At 45.5% G+C, this 17,939-nt stretch overlaps 1 protein-coding gene across 1 annotated transcript; it reads left to right on the top strand.

Moving 5' to 3' along the window:
• The first annotated feature begins 3,771 nt into the window (after window positions 1–3,771).
• UBAC1 (UBA domain containing 1) lies at window positions 3,772–17,787 on the top strand. The gene is given in 10 exon segments (XM_008642160.2): window positions 3,772–3,826; window positions 3,829–3,987; window positions 4,226–4,299; window positions 5,047–5,154; window positions 5,727–5,844; window positions 6,498–6,606; window positions 7,737–7,968; window positions 9,157–9,243; window positions 9,934–10,072; window positions 12,372–17,787. Coding segments are annotated over 10 exon segments (1,182 nt in total). The 5' UTR covers window positions 3,772–3,786; the 3' UTR covers window positions 12,488–17,787.
• Window positions 17,788–17,939: the final 152 nt, after the last annotated feature.

The following is a 17,939-nucleotide window of genomic DNA, read 5'->3' as shown; positions in this document are numbered from 1 at the left end:
GGAGGTGCCCGAGGACACCACGGTGGAGAAGCTCAAGGAGCGGTGCCTGAAGCACGTAAGGAGCGGGCACCGGGGCCGGGCTGGGCCACCGAGAGCGCCCGGAGATCTGCGGGGCTGGAAACCGGGGATCGGGAGAACGACCGGAGTTAACAGTCCAGGGGAAAGGAAACTGTCCCGTGAGGAAAACTGATTTTTCCAACGCCCTGTAAATGTCTTTAAAAAGAGAAAAAAAATAACATTAGCTGAGGTAAACAGGTGGCTTTGTGTCCTGGTTTGCTGTGTCTGCTTTCCCCACCCCGAATTACGTGAAACTGTTCCATACGGAAAGGAAACGCCGTGAGAGTTTCCCTACGGAAAGAAAACGGCGAGTTTAGTGTGTTGGGAAAGGAGAATTTGGGCGGAAATGGCTTTGTAACATTTGGTTAGGGAGTTTGGCGTGTGTTCTGCAGCGGTGTCAGAGATCACCAGCTCCTGCCCGTGCTGTGGGAGCTGGTGGGTGTGCGTTGGATCACAGCCTGGTTTGTTTCTGTGCCTGAACAAAGAGGGAAGGTAGGAACCGTGGAGGAGAAATGACCTGTTTTGTTAAAATCTTAGTGCAGCCTCACCCTGTGCTGGCACGGGAACAACGGAGGTGTTTTCTGGGGGAGATAAAAGCTCTTCTAATGCTCTCCTCGTGCTTAAAACAATAAGGTCTTGATGCAAGTGGCCAAAGGGTCAATCACTTCTCACTGTGTGCAGGGGAAAACGTGTCCAAAGCAGAGGCACAGGCTGTGGAAGCAGAGCAGGGGAGCACAGGCTCTCTGGTGTGTCAGTGTCAGACCCAGTGGTTTCAGGTTTGAGTTTGGAAGCTCTGCCACAGCTGGGTTTTGCTGTCCTGATTGACAACAGCAGCGTGGTGACCCGTGGCCAGGAGTCTGGGGCCAGCACAGCCTGGCCTGGCAGCTGCACTCCTGACCTGCTGCATTTCTTCCTGAGGGACGTGGAACTGTGGAGCTGGCAAAAGCTGGAGCCTCAACTCCTCCCTGTGGGAGCACAGATCACTAAATCACATTTAATGGTGAGGAGGGTTTGTCTTTATAGTCTTGCAAAGACTTTTTTTCCCATAAAACCAGCGCAATAGGAGAAGGTGCCTGTAGTTGGTAACCACTTAACTCACATTTGAAGGGTTAAAGGTTTTATTTCCTGGGTGAAATAAAGGTGCCCAGGTGGCCTTCCAGTACCTGAAGGGAGCTGACAGGAAACAGGGAGAGAGATTATATAACAAGGGATGGAGTGCCAGGACAAGAGGGGATGGCTTTGCACGGACAGAGAGCGGGTTTAGAGACAATTGATAACTCAGAGTGACATTTGATTTCGTTTTCTGCTGCTTTGTGCTCCTGAGGTGGATTTCCATAACCATAATGGATAACAGATAGTTGTATGGAGGGGGAAAATAGACCTGGAAAAATCATGGCTCCTGATCATGGCCTGAATCATGATAACCCCTTGAGATAATTGATGCAGCCACCTCTTCTAAGAGACTGATGATTGTGTTCCTGAACATCTTTGAAATCATTCTCTCAGGAAGCAAAGGGAGATGTTTGTAACAGGTTGGAACTGAAAAAGTGGTCACTTTTCCTTCCATAATATTCAAATGCTGGCTGATATCTGAAGTGCCATTCTTGATGTCTTTATTCCCCCTAAATTTGATATTTTGGGGTCTTTTGTTAAAGAAATAAACCCTTCCCACTGGTTTGCCTCTTTACCTGTAACATCATTTGTTTAAACAGATGGTTTAAGCCACCCAAGTTTAATAGGAGGGAGTGTCAGGGCTATTTTCAAATGTTCCTGTTATTAAAAGCAGAAAAAAAAAACAAAACACCCAAGCTATTTCATAGTTAAAAACAAACAAAGCCTTGTGGTTTACCAGGATTCCAAGCTTTGCAAGAGGTGCTTGGCATCACCAGTGGCAAATGTTTGTCACCTGCCAGGCAGAGTAGCCTGCTGGGAACTCCAGAATTAAAAAGAAAAGGTGAGAGTGAGTAAAGGCACTGCTGGTCAGGTGTTTTCTCTATTTCCAGGGCATGTTAAAATGTACAGATAAGCCAGGTGTTTCGCTCAGTAGCCTCTTTGGTGTATGTAGTGCTCCTATCTGCCCTACTATTCTCTGCAGTTGTTAATGAAGTGGTTGGAAGAACAGGAAATAAGAATTGGTGTCCACAGAACTTTAATTTTTTTGCTTAAACTTTTACCTTATTAGTTTTATGGTTAATTACTGCCCACATTTATTACGTGATTGTCCTCACACACTCCTTCATGTGTGCTGGGGAAAAATAGGGTAATAGGTCTGTGTGTCCCACCCCAAACACACCTCCCAGCTGCCCTTTTCAGCTTCTCTTACTCTCAGGATCTGTAACAGGAATATTCTGAGCTTGTTTGCAGAGATGTTCCACTGACGTACCCAGGCATTTTGGGCGCCTGATCAGATCCATTACAGGAGGTTCTCCCAGCTGTTAATGGAGTCTTTGGCCCTGGTTCAGCACTTCATGAGCTGGAGGATTCCTGAGAGGCTCCTGTTAGACAAAGCAGGACTCAGATGTTCTCACCTCAGTCTCAGTGAGGCGTCAGAACCGAGCACAGGTTCAGGTGAGGGACTGGAGTCCGTGTTGGAAACAAGTGTGTTTTGTTTGGAAAAACAGCAGGGAGCTGAGCTTTCCATCAGCTGCAGTCAGCAGGAAAGGTGGTGATGAACAGCACTAAATGCTCCATCAATATTAGGGATTTCAGTGGGATTTCTGGGAATGGCTCTGTTGCATGAAGGAGGAACATTCTCTTGTGCAGATATGGACAAGTGGAAGTGGCTTGGTAGAAACATTTAGAAGTGTTGTTAAAAGCTGTTTGCTGTGAGCAGAGCAGGCGAGGTCAGTATTAAGTGTCCTGTTTTGTGGTGGGAACAGCAGCAGCAATTTCTGGGGTTTGGTAGGTTGTTATTTCTAATTTTGCCTTTCTGGAATTGCAAGCACTTTGATTTCTTCTTGCACTCAAACAAATTGGAAGCCTCTAGATGCACTGATGTAATAATGTTCCTGAAATCTCTCACTGTGCATCTGGAGCCACTCTGGTGTGAGGAGGAGGCAGCTCAAGGCCTGTGTGAGCACTCTTTTTTTAGGATTTGAACTGATTTCCTAGTGAATTAATTGACATGCAATTTAGAGTTGCAATAAAGGAATGAGCACAAAAAAAATTTCCATTGTATTCTGATTATTTATGGTTGGGAAGAAGAGCTGTGAGCAGAACTTTGGTTCAGCCTTTTCAGTTTTTAGGGCTCCAGCAGCCAAATCTCTTGATTTCAGCTTGAAACAATGTGCAGAAACTGCCCAGTTTAAGGTCAGATAAACCAAAATCACTGCTGGCAGTGGCTTGTTTACTCTGAGAGTAAATAATAATTGCTAGGTGAAGCAGGGAGTCCTGTTTGGACACTCCAAATGAGAACATACGGCAACATTACAGCCTCCCCTCCTGCAAAACCCTGCTGCTCTTGGCAGATTTGCATTTTTACTTTGTGATACCAATTACTGCTCACCAAGAGTGAGGGACCCGAGTGATTTGCTGCAGAATTAATGTAGCAGTGGGTCCTGGAGCATCCTTGCTTTGCTCCAAATCTCCAAGGCTCCCAGCATTTAGTGTGAGAGAGGTGTCCTGAGAAAGCACAAATCCACTCACACAGGCACAAATCAAACATAATTTTCTTGAATAAAATGCTTTATGTGCACTGACCTCTGGCTTAAGCTGTTGAGAAGCCAGGAAATGATGCACAGTTTGTGTGTGGAGAATCCTGAGTGCCAAGTTTGTGTTTTGTGATCTGCAGTATTTATTGTCTCCTGCAGTGTGTTCCTGGGAGCTTGGAGGATCCCAAAACTGTGACACATCATAAGCTGATCCATGCTACTTCTGAGAAGGTGCTGACAGACACAAAAACAGTGTTGGAGGAAAACATTCAGGACAGAGGTGAGATTGTCTGGGTTTGAATTCTGTCAGCCTGGAAGCAGGAGGTTGGGTTTCATTTGGCAAATTCCAAACAGTAACATTTTAAAGATTTACTCTCTGCTTTGACATAGGAAGCTAAATAAATGCCACAGTGGAGCTAACACAGAATTCACCTCCAGGAGCAGTTGAGTTTGTGGGGTGTCTCAGAGCAGCTGCTCTCCCAGGCTCTCTAACCTGTGGCAGTGTCCTTCTCTCGCAGATGTGTTGCTGCTGATCAAGAAGCGCGCGCCGGCGCTGCTGCCCAAGATGGCAGATGTGGTGGCAGAGGAGAAGGTGAGTCCAAGACACTTCTGATTAACTTCTGCTTTATCGTTGTTATGTGGAAGGGTTACTGTGATGTACTCTCCTTGGAGAGGCAGATGCTGCCGGTTAAATTCCAGAGGAATTACTTCCTATTTTTTTCCCAACGTAGAGGAAGCTGATTTTACATTTTTAACTGTTGTTCTGAGGACATCTGCCTTAAAATAAGACACACAGATACACTCTGTGGAAATGTTACAGATTTCATCTTTGAACAAATGTCTAATAATTAAAATACAGTTCAGCAAGTGCCTTGGTTTGTTTGAAAACCCAAAGAAATATGTTGGCTTGCTGCCAGGTTGTCTTCTGCCTTTAGCTCTGTGTGACTTGTCACCCTCTAACCCTGAAATGTTGCCCCTTACTGTTTTACTTTGTTTTATTGGAATTGTTCCTGAGGTCAGGATGGTGTTTATGCACCAGTGGTACTGCAGTTGATGTATCACATAAACTCAGAGGCCTCCCAGTTCTCTGGGATACATCACTGTCCCTCTTTATGCTGGAATTCCCCTGCATGTTTGGGTGTAAGGACTGAGAGTGGGGCAGCCCAACAGACCCAGTTCAGTCCTGTAATTGCAGGATGCTCCTGGAGCTGTTAATCCATGGCATTACAAGTGACAGAGCACTGCTTGGTGTCTTGGGGAGGAACGTGAAACTCTCTGCTGTGTTCTCTGTCCTGTGGCTAATGGGTTGTGAAACCTGCTCCTGTTCCCTTCCCTGCAGAGGAAGCAGGAGCAGAAGGCTCCTGACAAGGATGCCATCCTCAAAGCCACTGCCAACCTGCCCGCCCGCAGCGTGGACCGCACCGTGACCCACCACAACATGAGGGATGTAAGTACTGCATCTATTTGAACCCACACGCCAATACCCAAACAGGCTTATATATATATATATTTATAGAAGCTTTTCTCTTACCTGTGAATGCAGTTCTGTTTTCGTTATAAGAGAAATTCAGGTGTCTGTAATGTACATTAAATAGCTTAAGGTTTAGACACAGCTTATGCTGTTTAGTGAGACTAAAATACTGTCCTAAACTATGATTTTAAATGTTTTGTTTGTGCTTGGAAAAGCCTCAGAGCACATTCAGGATTTGTGGCAGATGTGAAGTTGGGGGGGTTTATTTCTTCAGTCTTAAATAGTTCAGGGGGTTGCAGTGGGTTTTTTCCCTTCCTTGACTGCTGCTGGGTGTGGTAGAAATAAAAGGACCTTTCTGCCCAGGAGCTTTTGCTTCTATGTAACGCTTCACAGGAAGGTCCCAGACCTCCTGAGAGACTAAACAATGAAAATAAAGCCCTAATAAAGCAACCCTGTGTACAGAGGGCCAGGCTGCTGCTGTGTTACTAACAATAGATACATTAAGATTCACTGATGGCTGGTAACTTCCTGTCTAAATGTTTTGACAGTTTCCTTTCTTGCAGTTCCAGACAGAGCTCCGGAAGATTTTAGTGTCTCTCATAGAAGTTGCACAGAAATTGCTAGCACTGAACCCAGATGCAGTTGAACTATTTAAGAAGGCAAATGGTATGAACATATCTTTAGAGTTGCTAATTCAATCCTGGGAATTTGTTTCTGGAGCATAGGAGTGGGCTCAGAGTGAAGTTCAGACACTGATGTGGCAGCAAAGCTGCTGAAAACTTTGTGGCAAAAGTTTCACCTTGTGGATGAAAGTCATGGACATAAAAGGTCCCTTTGGGATGGGTGAGAAGGTCCATTTAAAAATTATTAGTGGGGCTAGTAAAGAATAGTTGAAAATGCAGAAGGAGGTAGTAAAATGAGGAGAAACTCTGGCTCTTGATCAGGTTGGTGGGAAATGCTCATCCTTGAGATCTGCTATGGCCAGATCCAACTTAATTTCTAGAGAAATGATTAACAGATCTTCAGTGAATCTCATATATTTAATTGTGTGGAAATCCCATGGTCACGTGAGAGTTTGTGGCCTTTTGTTTGAGATCTTGAACACATCTGGGCAAAGTCTTTGTCCTGGAAGAATCAATCTGAGCCGGAGCGAGCTGAGTGCAGCAAATTACATGATGAGGTGGCAAACTGGGGGCAGAAACAAAAGGAGGGATGGGAGAGAGAATGGGGGATGAAGTTAACACATGCCATTCCATTGACACAGGGGTTTGTATGAGCCTGGAGTGAATCTGAGCACTGTTTTGTTTGTGTGTGTGCAGCCATGCTGGATGAGGATGAGGAGGACAGGGTGGATGAGATCGCGCTGCGCCAGCTCACCGAGATGGGCTTCCCAGAGAGCAGAGCTGTCAAAGCCCTCCGGCTGAACCAGTGAGTGTTCCAGCACCTGCCTGGCCCCTACTGCTTGTGCTTTAACATAATTTTGCATCTTTTTTGTTTCCTTATATGGGTCACCTAAATGGAGGTTGGAGAAAGTATTAACTCCAAGAAGTGCTGCCTCAGGCAGAGTGCAGGTGGCACAGGGAAGGGGGATCGGTGCTGGATGTGCTCTGCAAGGTCTGTGGGTCTTCAGCTTTTAAAGTCAGATTTTACAGAGGAAAAGGCAAACTTAGCCCATCCACCCTGGCCTTTCAGCTGTAGAAATATACTTTGTGCTGATCTTTAAAAATTCCAAGAATACTGTGAAGTCCAGAGAGCAAGTGCAGGAAAACAGGAGGTTACATCATTCTTCTCATGCCCCAAGAACAGCCAGCTGTACTGCCTCCCTCCTCAGAGGGGTTTGTTAGGTCATTCTGGAAAAATGTTGGTGGTAGAGTCCACAACATATTCCAGTGACACTTTTCCAGTATTGCAGGAAGACTTTCTCCCCTCTTGTCCTGCAGCTTTCATGTGGTAACAGAAAAGCCAAATAGGCAAAGGCTTTCCCTTCCATGAACATGTAACAATTCCTGTGTGTCCCATGGAACTACACATTCATTGCACTATTGTTATCTGTGCTTTTCCCTTTCTACCTGTTGGGAAGAGGTGTTGGGAGCTCTGAGGATCCTTTTGCTGGAGCAGTTACACTGCACAGCAAGTGATGCTGGCACACCATGGTGTTCTGCTGCCTCTCCCTCAGGAACAGAGCTGTTGACACCTGAGATGTGGTTCCAGTGTAAATTAGGAACGTGCTATGTTGGCAGTTCTGTCCACAATTTCAAACAGCCAGTGCTTCTTTGGGAAACAAAGCAGATGCTGCAGAGAGTGAGGTGACTGCCTCAGAAATGCCTTTTAAAATCTGGGTTGCAGGTCCAAGTTGGACTTGGATCCTCTCTTTTCGCAGCTTCAGAGAAGATTGTGGATGCTCAGAGAATCAAGGTGCTCTGACATTAGCTCCAAAACTTTATTTATGAGTTTTCAGGTACTAATTAACCTGCAGGTGCATCCACCATGGGAGTAAATGAATGTATGTGGAGCTGTCACATCTGAGTGTCTCATCCCGGTGTTCCCGCGTTTTCCAGCATGTCGGTGACCCAGGCCATGGAGTGGTTGATAGAACACGCTGATGACCCTTCTGTGGATGCTCCTCTGCCAGGTCAGACTCCTGCAGAAGCCCCAGCTGAAGGTGCTGCCTCCTCTGCTGAGGCAGCTGCAGGCCCCAGCTCGGAGGAGGGCGGGGAAGAGGCCAAGGATGAGCTGACGGAAATATTCAAGAAGATCCGGAGGAAAAGAGAGTTTCGTCCAGACCCACGGGTAGGTGCTGCTTATCCCCTGTGGAACTGATGGCATTGGGAGGGATTTTGTGGGCACCATGAAATCCAAATAAAGGTTTAGTTAATAAGTGAAATGGGACCTGTGGGTAGATGGATATTGGGCTGGCTTGGCAGTATTTCAGTGGAGGTGTTCAGGGAGTGTTTAAATTCAGGGATATTGCTTCAGGAATGCATTGCTGTCTGGGATAGCAGGATCTCCATGACTGGCACTGTTACTTCTGCACCTGGAAACTCTGAGAGGACTGAAGTGAGCTCCAGACCCCTGGCATTGTTGTTTTCACTGCAGCCTGGGAGGGAAGGGTGGCAGGACAGGAGCAGATCCTCTGGCTCTAGAAAAGGCTGGATGGGGCTCAGAAAAACCTGGACTAGTGGAAAGTGTCCCTGCTCCTGGCAGGGAGTTGGAACTGGACGATCTCTAAGGTCCCTTCCAAGCCAAACCATTCCATGATTCTGTGGAAATGACAGAAGAACATTATTGTTTTAGGGAACAAGGACGAGTACCACCAGCAGATTGAAGTCTTGCAGTGAACACAGAAGTTGCCTTTTTTTTGGATCTGCAGTGGGAATGTGTTGTTCTCCCAATGGGAACACACCAGGAGGGGCTCTACGACATCTGGCACCTTGGGTTTACAGCTGGCTGTTCTGAGATTTGGGTTAAGAGCTGCAAATGCATTTGATGGCCTGGGTGCGATTTCTAAACAATGAAACATTCTCATACTAATATCTGGGTGTGTTTGTCTGAATACATCACACTCACCAGCAGTGTAATAAGCCTGGGAAGTGAAATTAGATGGGGTGAATAGAACCACAAATGCACATCAGGGTTGATCTGCCAGTGAGATGTGAACAAGAGCTTTGTGACAGGAGAGTTCCCAAATGAGGTGTTTTTCCTCATTTTCCTTCTCTTTTCTACCCCAACTATACTTGCTCTTTGCCTTGCATTCAGCTTCCGGTGTTGAGGATAGGAACCACCTTCACTCCCAAGATTTATTCTTCTTCCATGATAAAGACACTTTTGATATAGAATATTTGAAAACTTTGTCAATAAAATTGCTGAGTGCTCTGCAAACAGAAACTATGAGGGGTTTTACCCCACGTATTGCTCTGGGATATGATTGCTCTCATTTCTGTTCTAAGTGTAACATTTAGCTGTGGGATTCTGCTCTAGGCTGTCATTGCCCTGATGGAGATGGGATTTGATGAAAAGGAAGTGGTGGATGCACTCAGAGTGAACAACAACCAGCAAAATGCAGCCGTGAGTACAGCGTCCTTCCCGCTCCTTGCTGCTCCAAGGGTCTGTCCCACTGATGCTTTCATCCTTGAATTGGATCATGTTTTGATCTGCCATGAAGTCGGCCCTTACTGGAGATTCAGGAGCACAAATTCTGTGCCTCTTTCAGATTGGATACACAGCTGGAATAGAAAGGGTTTGGGCTCCTCAGAGGAGCTCAGGGTCTGTGAGGTTGAGGCTGGGTTTTCGAAAAGCTGTTGAGAAACTCCCTCACCACAGTCTGCAAAAGAGATTGTGCTATCATGAGAAAGGAAAAGGTATTCCCAAGAATATCTGGTTTAGGACAGGAATAAATGATCCAGGATACAGTCAAACCATGCAGTGTGTAAATTAGCATTTGGCAGCAATGCTTCCACCGTTTTTGGAATCAGAAAACAGGAAGTTTTTCCAAGATTGATTAGTCCCCTGCTGTATGTTAAGGAAAATTTTGTGGACACAGCTGACAGCCAGGGAATCCTCTCTTCAGTATCCAGTGCTGGCTGCTGTTGGAGAGAGGATATTGGGCTGGATGGTACAAATGAATGTGTGAAAGGAAATGTACAGCTCAGGCTTTAACCGGGAGAGGGAGAAGTATTTTTAAAATGCCACATTAGCAATTTGAGTAGAGACACTTTGGTTCTAATGACATCTGATGTGCCTGATGATTTCTTTCAGTGTGAGTGGCTGCTGGGAGACAGAAAACCTTCTCCAGAGGACTTAGATAAGGGCATTGACACCAACAGCCCTCTCTTCCAAGCCATCTTAGAAAACCCAGTGGTACAGTTAGGGCTCACCAACCCTAAAACTCTACTAGGTAAGTCCTGTGCGGGTTCCTGCTGCACAGATGTGGATTTGCCAGGAAGTCAAAGGAGAAGCTGGGTGGTGACAGCCCCCTTTGGGGGATAGGGGCAGCTCTGGAGCCTTTTCCTCACTTGCAGCAGCTCTGCTGTTAGTTTGCTTCATCCTGCAGCTCAGCTGAACCCAGAGCAGGCCTTGGGGCTGTCCCAGAAATGATTCTAATTCCCCAGGATTACACTTGCTGAACTCAGAACTTTAATAGCTGCTGGCTGCAATGCTTTTGTGGATTTAGGAGACCTTTTGTGTGCTCCCTTTGGCCACGAGGGGAAAAATCGGGAATGTCTGTCTAGAACTCTGATTATTTCACAGAAAAAACAAGGCAGTCTCCTGCTGTGCAGCTCCCTGTGCGTGAGGCCTGCTCACTGAGACAGAAGGGAACTTGTGGAAAAGTGTCCAAACAAGAAGGCTGAGCTAAGGCTTTGCCTATCAAAATGGAGATAAAATGGGAAAACACCCTTCCCCTTGCTTGGGTTTCAGCTCTGTGGTAAAGTCTGTGTGCTCATGGTCAGAAAGGCTGTGGGCACAGTGTGTACCCAGCTGAGGAGCCTCACAGAGCCTCACATCCCTGAGGAATTGCTCTTTTCGACAACACAGAACAATGACTGGCTCTGTCATGTAGATAAAACGTTTTGCATTTAATCTTTGGCTTCAAAACTTATTTGAAGCGATGCTTTTAAATAAAGGCTGTGTGCACAGCTTATTCAAGAGGACCTTTAAAAATACCACTTTAAATGTAATTAGGAGAGTTTGCAAGCCTTTAAATAATTCAAGAGCAGAACCTTCCCACTCTTGATTTCTGAACAAATGGTCTCTTCATTTCCAACAGGGGTTCCACACTGCAGCTCAGAATATAAATAGAAAATGAAATGCCATTATAGGAGCTTGTGGAGCTCGGATGAACATCAGAGAATATATTCCTAATGATACATCTGCAAATTGCTTATGTCACAGGTTTTAATAATGAGGTTTTGCATTTGATGAGTTCCTTACAGAATATCTATAAATCTTTAGTTTTAAGCTTGTGAGTCTGCATAAAAGAAAGTAGTTCAAGTGCTGAAAGGGGAGATCTGGATTTTATTTTGGGCTTTCCTGGAGGCAAGTTGCATGACCTTGAGCGAGGTATTAATAAGGAGCCTTTCAGAGGTGCTGGGCACTTCCAGCTCCCACTAATGGCACTTGAGCTTTGTGCACTGACACTCCTGGGAAAATTAGTGCTGACCTTGGACCAGGCTCTTACAACACTGACATTTTGGTGACTGTGCAGCTGCTTTTTTTGTCCCATTCTGTGATGACTGGCTTCAAATGTCCAGGAGCCCAGCTCAAAGGGCTTAAATCAGTGCCTGGCCCATTCCTCTGCCAGATTTGCAGCTTGGCTCTTGCAGTGCCTGTCTGGTTCCTTCAGCATGAGTAGAAGAGTCAAAACTAGATGAAATAAAACAACAAAAAAAAGCAAACAAGCAGCAAAGCTTCTTGTAAAGACAGAAAGAATATTAATTAAATATTTGGACCACTTTCCCTGTTCAGAAATTGAGGTCGTTTTTCAGCACGCCCAACCTTTCCCCTTCTGCCTCTCTGACATCCCCTACTCTCCAGACACCAGGAAGGAGGAACAAGGTGCTGCTTCCCTGGTGGCTCCAGGGGCCTCTATGAAGAGATAAAAGTGCTGAGAGTTGGAGGCTTAAGGGGCTACACTTGTGCTGACTCTGTGCAGCCTTTGGCACATCTGCTGCTGCTTCTGCTGTCTTGATTTCCTCTCCAGAGGAGCCATGGAGCAGGCAAAGGGCAGCACAGGGAACAGGCACGGGGTGACTGTGCTTTCCATGAACTGTCTTGGTTAAGTACGAAGGAAGAAAAGGATACTGGTGCAAGAAATCCAGGCTGGGATGTGGAAAAAGCTTTGATCAGAGGAGTGGAGCTGCAGGAGAGCATTCAGGAATGGGTGGATGGATTTCATGATCCTGGAAACTGAGGCTAGGACACATTTGTTAAGGCTTTACCTTTTCAACCCCATGTCCTTGAGGTTTCATGGGCTGGCCCATAATCCAGGCTGAGTATTTAATCACTGTCTGCAGTGAATTTAATGCTGAGGAAAGCACAAAGCCTGTGGCATCATCCAAGGCTGGGAACCCTTGAACACACGTGGATTCCCACATTTCTGGGCACTGCCTTTGAGCTGTAGCTATTTCTCACTGTCCTGCTGCTGAAACCTCCCAAACATTGAAGGACTAATTGTTGCAATCCCTGTTTCTTGGCAGCCTTCGAGGATATGCTTGAAAACCCCTTGAACAGCACTCAGTGGATGAACGATCCCGAAACGGGGCCGGTGATGTTACAGATCTCCCGAATCTTCCAGACGCTGAATCGCACGTAGAGGGAACTGCCAGTGCACTGTGCCACTTCCCCCTGCCCCTCACTCCCCCTCCAGCTCCACGGGAGGGTGCCTGGATGGTTGGGAGGGGGTGGATGGAAGGGAGGGAAGGGGGGAGATCCTGGCTGGAGGGGTCTCTCTCACGAGAGCTTTCGTAGTTACGGCCAACAGGAGTGAGTTGCCTTGTGGATTTAGTGTTAGTGGAAGAGGTTTGAGGACTTGTTTATGTTTTCAGGTATTAGGTTTAAAATAAAGTATATATATATAAAAAAAATAGGAAAAAGGTTTTGTGAAAACGCTTAAGAATCTGATTGTTGGAAAGAACTATTGCTCGTTCAAAAGGCCTGTGACAGTTTTCTGGCCAGTTTTGCTAGGATCTGGCTGGTGTTTACAAAAGGTCACTGACCACTAGCATAGGATATAAATCATCTCCATACAGTATTAATTTATGGCTCTTATCCAATTGCAAAACTGCTTTTTTTTAAAAAAAAAAATTGATTCTTAGGAAATGTTTTTTAAAAACCCAAATCTTGGGAGAGCAAGCACATTTCTATCCAAGCTTGTTTATCTGGCTTTCTAATTTAAGCAGAATCATTCAGAGATGGAATTCTAATAAATAACATTACTTTTTCCTATTTATTTGCTGCATTAGTGTTGTTGCAGTCCCACAGGGGTTGTACTTGCAGGAGGTTCTCTGTCAGGTACCATACAGGTGCAGGATCTCTTTCACCACAGAATTCACCACATCAAGACTTGAATTCCTGAGTGGCTGCAATTCCTAAGCTCATAACTCTGCCATATCCCATTGCAAGGAGGGATATGTTCACACAGTGGTTTTTTTCCCATTTTTATGTGCACGCTTTTGGAAAGGGGCTCGTGGGGGTTTTATTCTGTTTACAAAAAAAAGCAGCTGAATTGCATGGGGAGGGGGTTGCTGGTGATCTGTAAAGCAGCAGAACCACACAGGTTTTTATCTTGTTTAAGGTATTTAAAGCACGCTTGAAATTGCTATCTTTGAGTTAGAAGTGGGTTTTCTTCATCCTTATTTTTATCATGGTCATACCAAGACTGTCAGGTTGGGTCTTTCCTATTTTGCCAGAAGACTGGCTTGAGATTTCAGAGAGGATTTCTGAGCTATTAAGAACAGAACTCACTGTGAATATCCAGCTGGTGTTTATGACTGGGCTCTGCAGGTGTTACTTTTTTAGCAGTCCGCTAAAAAAAGGGGGTTATTTTCAACTCAGTGAAAATAATGTGATGTGATTGACATCTGTCATCATCCCTGCCATGCCCTGTGCTTCACAGCCCTGCAGGAAAGGCAGAAGAGGCAAATCTTGCAGAGAAACCAGGTGGAGACCCTGTCCTTAACCAGCACAAAGGTGTCCTGTCAAACAGGGAGATCCTGAGCAGCTCTGCAAGTCACCTCTTTAGGTGTGGGAGGGATTTATGTGCAGTTGGAGTTTTTTTAAACAAAAATGCAGCAAGATGCAATCTGAAACCCTACAACAAGTTTTGGCCTGAACTTGGCATCTGCTCTGTGCTGTTATGCAGCTGAGGCACTGAAGTTGCCAATTTCTCATAATTAATATGAAGGGTGGGGAAATCAAAGCAGCCTGAGATTTTATCTTGTCTTACTATCCCAGGATTCTTTTTTAAAATTTTATTTTGTAATTTCATATTAAGCTTTACAGTTGATGACTGCTGAAATATTTACTTCTACATTTAGAAATTCCAAGCTTTATAGAGATGCTTCTTCTGTTCAAATTGGACAGTAAAACCATTTTTGTGGGCTCTTGCTAAGAATAGACTGACAACATGACATGAAATTATAACCTTGTCCTGTAACTAAAGCCAGGAGCCTGATCCTGCACTCCAGTGAGCTCAGCACAGCTCCTCATGAGTAGCTGTGACTGAATGTTGTGGTCTTATGAAAGATTTTGATTATTTTACCCATTTTTCTTGCTTACTCCTGAAGCTTTTTGCTTATAATAATACCAGAAGACTCTTTTACTTGAAGTTCTTAATGTCAGAGATAAATGTCCTTCTCTACAGTCAGGATTCTGGTTAATGTTCCTTTTAATGAGTGTTTTTAGAAGGCAAAGTTGGAAAAAACTACCCTGTAGTTTGGTGGGAGGTTTTTTGGCTTCTGAATGGATAAGGAGAGGTTCAGACTTAGCAAACAGATCCTTTGGTGCAGTTGTGGCCCTTTAAAGAAGGTAAGGGCTTGGGAAATGCTGGGTTTGATTTCAGGAGTCCATGAGTGGATGGTGGAGTGGCTGTGGAGCTCAGAGGGATAAAAGTGCTCAGAGCTGCCTCTCTTGGAATGCCAGGACCCCTCAGTGCCACTGAACTGGTTATAAAGTGCAGGGGAAAGCAGCAGCAAAACAAATTATTCCAATGTAATAGAAGGTGAGAATGCCCAGGTTCAGTAGCTTAGGGATAAAGGAATTCTGCATCTTTAGGATGCTGGGAGGCTTGAGGAAATGTGGTTATTTCTGGATTTTGTTGTTCCAGAGCTCAACACTTCCACAGCTCATGTGTTGTTTGGGATGGCTTGAGCAGAGCCCTGCTTGGCTTGTGAGAACTGAAGTTTGCAGTTGCCAAAAGCTGCAGGAGACCAGAATTTAGGAAGTGTGGTGTTTGCAGCAAGGCCCAGGAGTTGATTTAAACCCACCAAAAACTACCCTGAGGTTGAAGGGATTGATCGAGACATCTGTGGTGCTGGGGTGTGAATTACACCAGGGGCTGTGTCCCATCACCCCAGGGGTGGGATTGCTGCTTTGTCCCTGAAAATGCAGAGGGGAGTTGAGTCCATTGTGCTGGAAAAGGCACAGATTGGCCCAGTTTTTAGACAACCTACAAAAACTGAAATGTCACCACTCAGGAGTTGGAATGTGCAGCCACCGGGCACAAGGAATGTGTATGGCTTTGCCTGGTGAGGAACTGTCCTGTTCCCTGGGGGATCTGCTCTGAGGACCAGTGAGAGATCCCTGGACACATGGGACAGATTTTTGTTCAGTAAAACCAGCAGGTTTTGTGAGGAAGAACTGCTCACAGCAGTGAGGATTTACTTGTGCTTGCACCTCGGGTGCTCAAGTTCAAACTAGCAGAGACATGTCAGAGTTAATTTTCTCTTACCATGGTCAAGGGAATATTTGGAAGCCTGTGAGCAGGAAAGGGATGGGGTGGTAGGTGACTAACAGTGTGATTCTTACAGTTCCTGCTCTTTGCCCCGTTGGTAGCCAATCTCATACCTTTTGATGTTGCAGGCCTCTTGCAAGTAGCCAGCTATTTATTTAAATGTATCTAACTTAAAACTGTGTCATCAAAACACTGATATTTTTAATGGAAATGTACTATATGGAAGTTTGTTCTCAGGGCTTCGTATTTATACTCTCTTTTTAGGGGGATGCATTTAAAGGGATGTGTTTGGGAAAAAGGCCAGTGGCTACTTTACAGCTTGGACCTTGATTATCTTGACCTGTGAGCCTGAGCTAGTGTAACTCTCCGGCGGAACCTCTCTCCCTGGTCCAGCCCAAAGAATCTGCCATTCCTCCTCTTCTGGTGAGCAGTGACATTGAGTCTTCCTTTAGGATTGCTGCATCCCTCCTTGGAAATGGTCACACGGGATCACCTGGCTGCGTCAGGGCTCGCCGGGCTTTGCACCATTTCCAGGACGTTTTGTGTTCTCCATGCAGCTGGAAAATTGACTTGCATGGTTCCCAAAGCAGCCATCAGGGCATTCCTCCTCTGGGAAGGTGTGAGGTTCTCTCCTGCACGAGTTCCAAGACCTCCAGCTCGTGGCTTCTTCTTGGCAGCCCCTGTTACAGACCTGTCCCAAAAACCTTGACCCTCCTTTCTTTCCTCCTCTCCTGGAACCAAACTTGCATTTCAGAGATTGATTTTCATATCCAAGCAACTCTTTAGTGGTTATTGAAATCCTTTTTAGTTAGGACTGTTACAATTACTTTTTTTAGGCATTGTGATACGTGGGCTGAGGATCTTTTAATGTATTTTGGAAGGTGTTGAAATAAGCATCGCACCAAACGAATGTATAGCGACACTGTCAGCAAACATTGCCTGTGGGAGAGGCACAGGTTGCTGTGATCTCTGCTCCAGTGGCAATTTTCCCAAAGTCTTGTGTACAGGATAGCCAGTGTTTCATCCAAAGTAACCACCCTGGTTTTCTACTTTTAATAATAAATACCATTTTTATTAACGAACAGAACAGCGGCACTTCCAGCTGGTATTTCCATCCGACTGAGAGTCCTGGAGCTTTGGGGCTGGAGGTCCTGCCTGTATCCCCCTCTCTGGGACAGTTCCTCCTCAGAAGGATTTGTGCTGGCTGTGGCAGGGCAGTGTGGGGCAATCCCCGCCTCCCTGCATGGGATCTTACGTCCACGTGAATGTTCTCACCTCCATCCCCGCATCCAGGTGTAGCAAAAGGGGTTTTTTAAGGACCTCTTGCCCTAGATTTGAAGATCTTCAATGCAGATCCTGTTTGCAGCATGTGAACTTCAGTAAATGTAAATGCATTAAATTCTTACTGAATTTGGGTATAGTTTTATATCGTGCTCTGGGGAGAGGGAGGAAATTGGATCACGTTTTAAACGAAGCCCCACAAACCCAAGTGTCTCTGTTGCAGCAGGTAACAGAGGCCTGTAGAGATTTTTAATTTGCATATTTTTATCATGGCTTAATGAACTGTACACGAATGTGATTTGCTACCCAGCACTTCCCACGAGGCAGCACCAGTAAAATTACATTGCAAGGTACTGACTTCACATTTTTTCATTTCACCTGTGTATACAACAATTAGGTACCGCATAGGATAACTTTGATCTGGCTCTGACGCCGGTGTGTGGCATGCACAGCTCTTCCTAAGGTGTAACATTACTTTCTGAAGCTTAAACTAGGGCAGACGTCCCTGAGCCTGTGGAATTCGGGATTCATTCTGGCCACGCTCGCGTGGGTCGCTGACCTCTCCCTGAGCAGGAAAACCAGCAGGATTTGCTCCCTGCAGAAGGCCTCCAGGCCAAGAGCAAGGAATGCTGCTAATTTGTGATCATTTTAAGCAGTTGCTGTTGTGTTCTGAAATATATTCCTGGAAGTTAGGGAGGTGTTGGCAAAGCCAGACGTGTTCAGGCTGGAATCTTGTGTGTGTGGAGATGTGGAGCCCACGGCCGGGGCTGGAATGAATGCTGAGGCTTTAAACCTGCTCACACATCACCCCAGACACTGATGTTGTGTGTGCTGTACATTTATAATATATCTTCAAAATAAAGTTTTTTGATTTATTACAAGGTGTTCGGAACCATCATTTGCAGGAGCAGCAAAGGTTTATGGATCCCTATTTTTCAGTGTTCCTTGTACCTGCAGGTTGCTGGAATTGTTTCTCAGAAAGTGGGGTGTTTTGAGAGCTGGTCACAGAGTTTGTGCAGGAAATCCTGGTTCA

Source organism: Corvus brachyrhynchos, unplaced genomic scaffold (genome assembly GCF_000691975.1).
Source record: "Corvus brachyrhynchos isolate BGI_N302 unplaced genomic scaffold, ASM69197v1 scaffold59, whole genome shotgun sequence".
NCBI classification, from domain to species: Eukaryota; Metazoa; Chordata; class Aves; order Passeriformes; family Corvidae; genus Corvus; species Corvus brachyrhynchos.
Note: the sequence above shows the minus strand (reverse complement) of the source record. Positions and strands in the feature narration are given on the sequence as shown.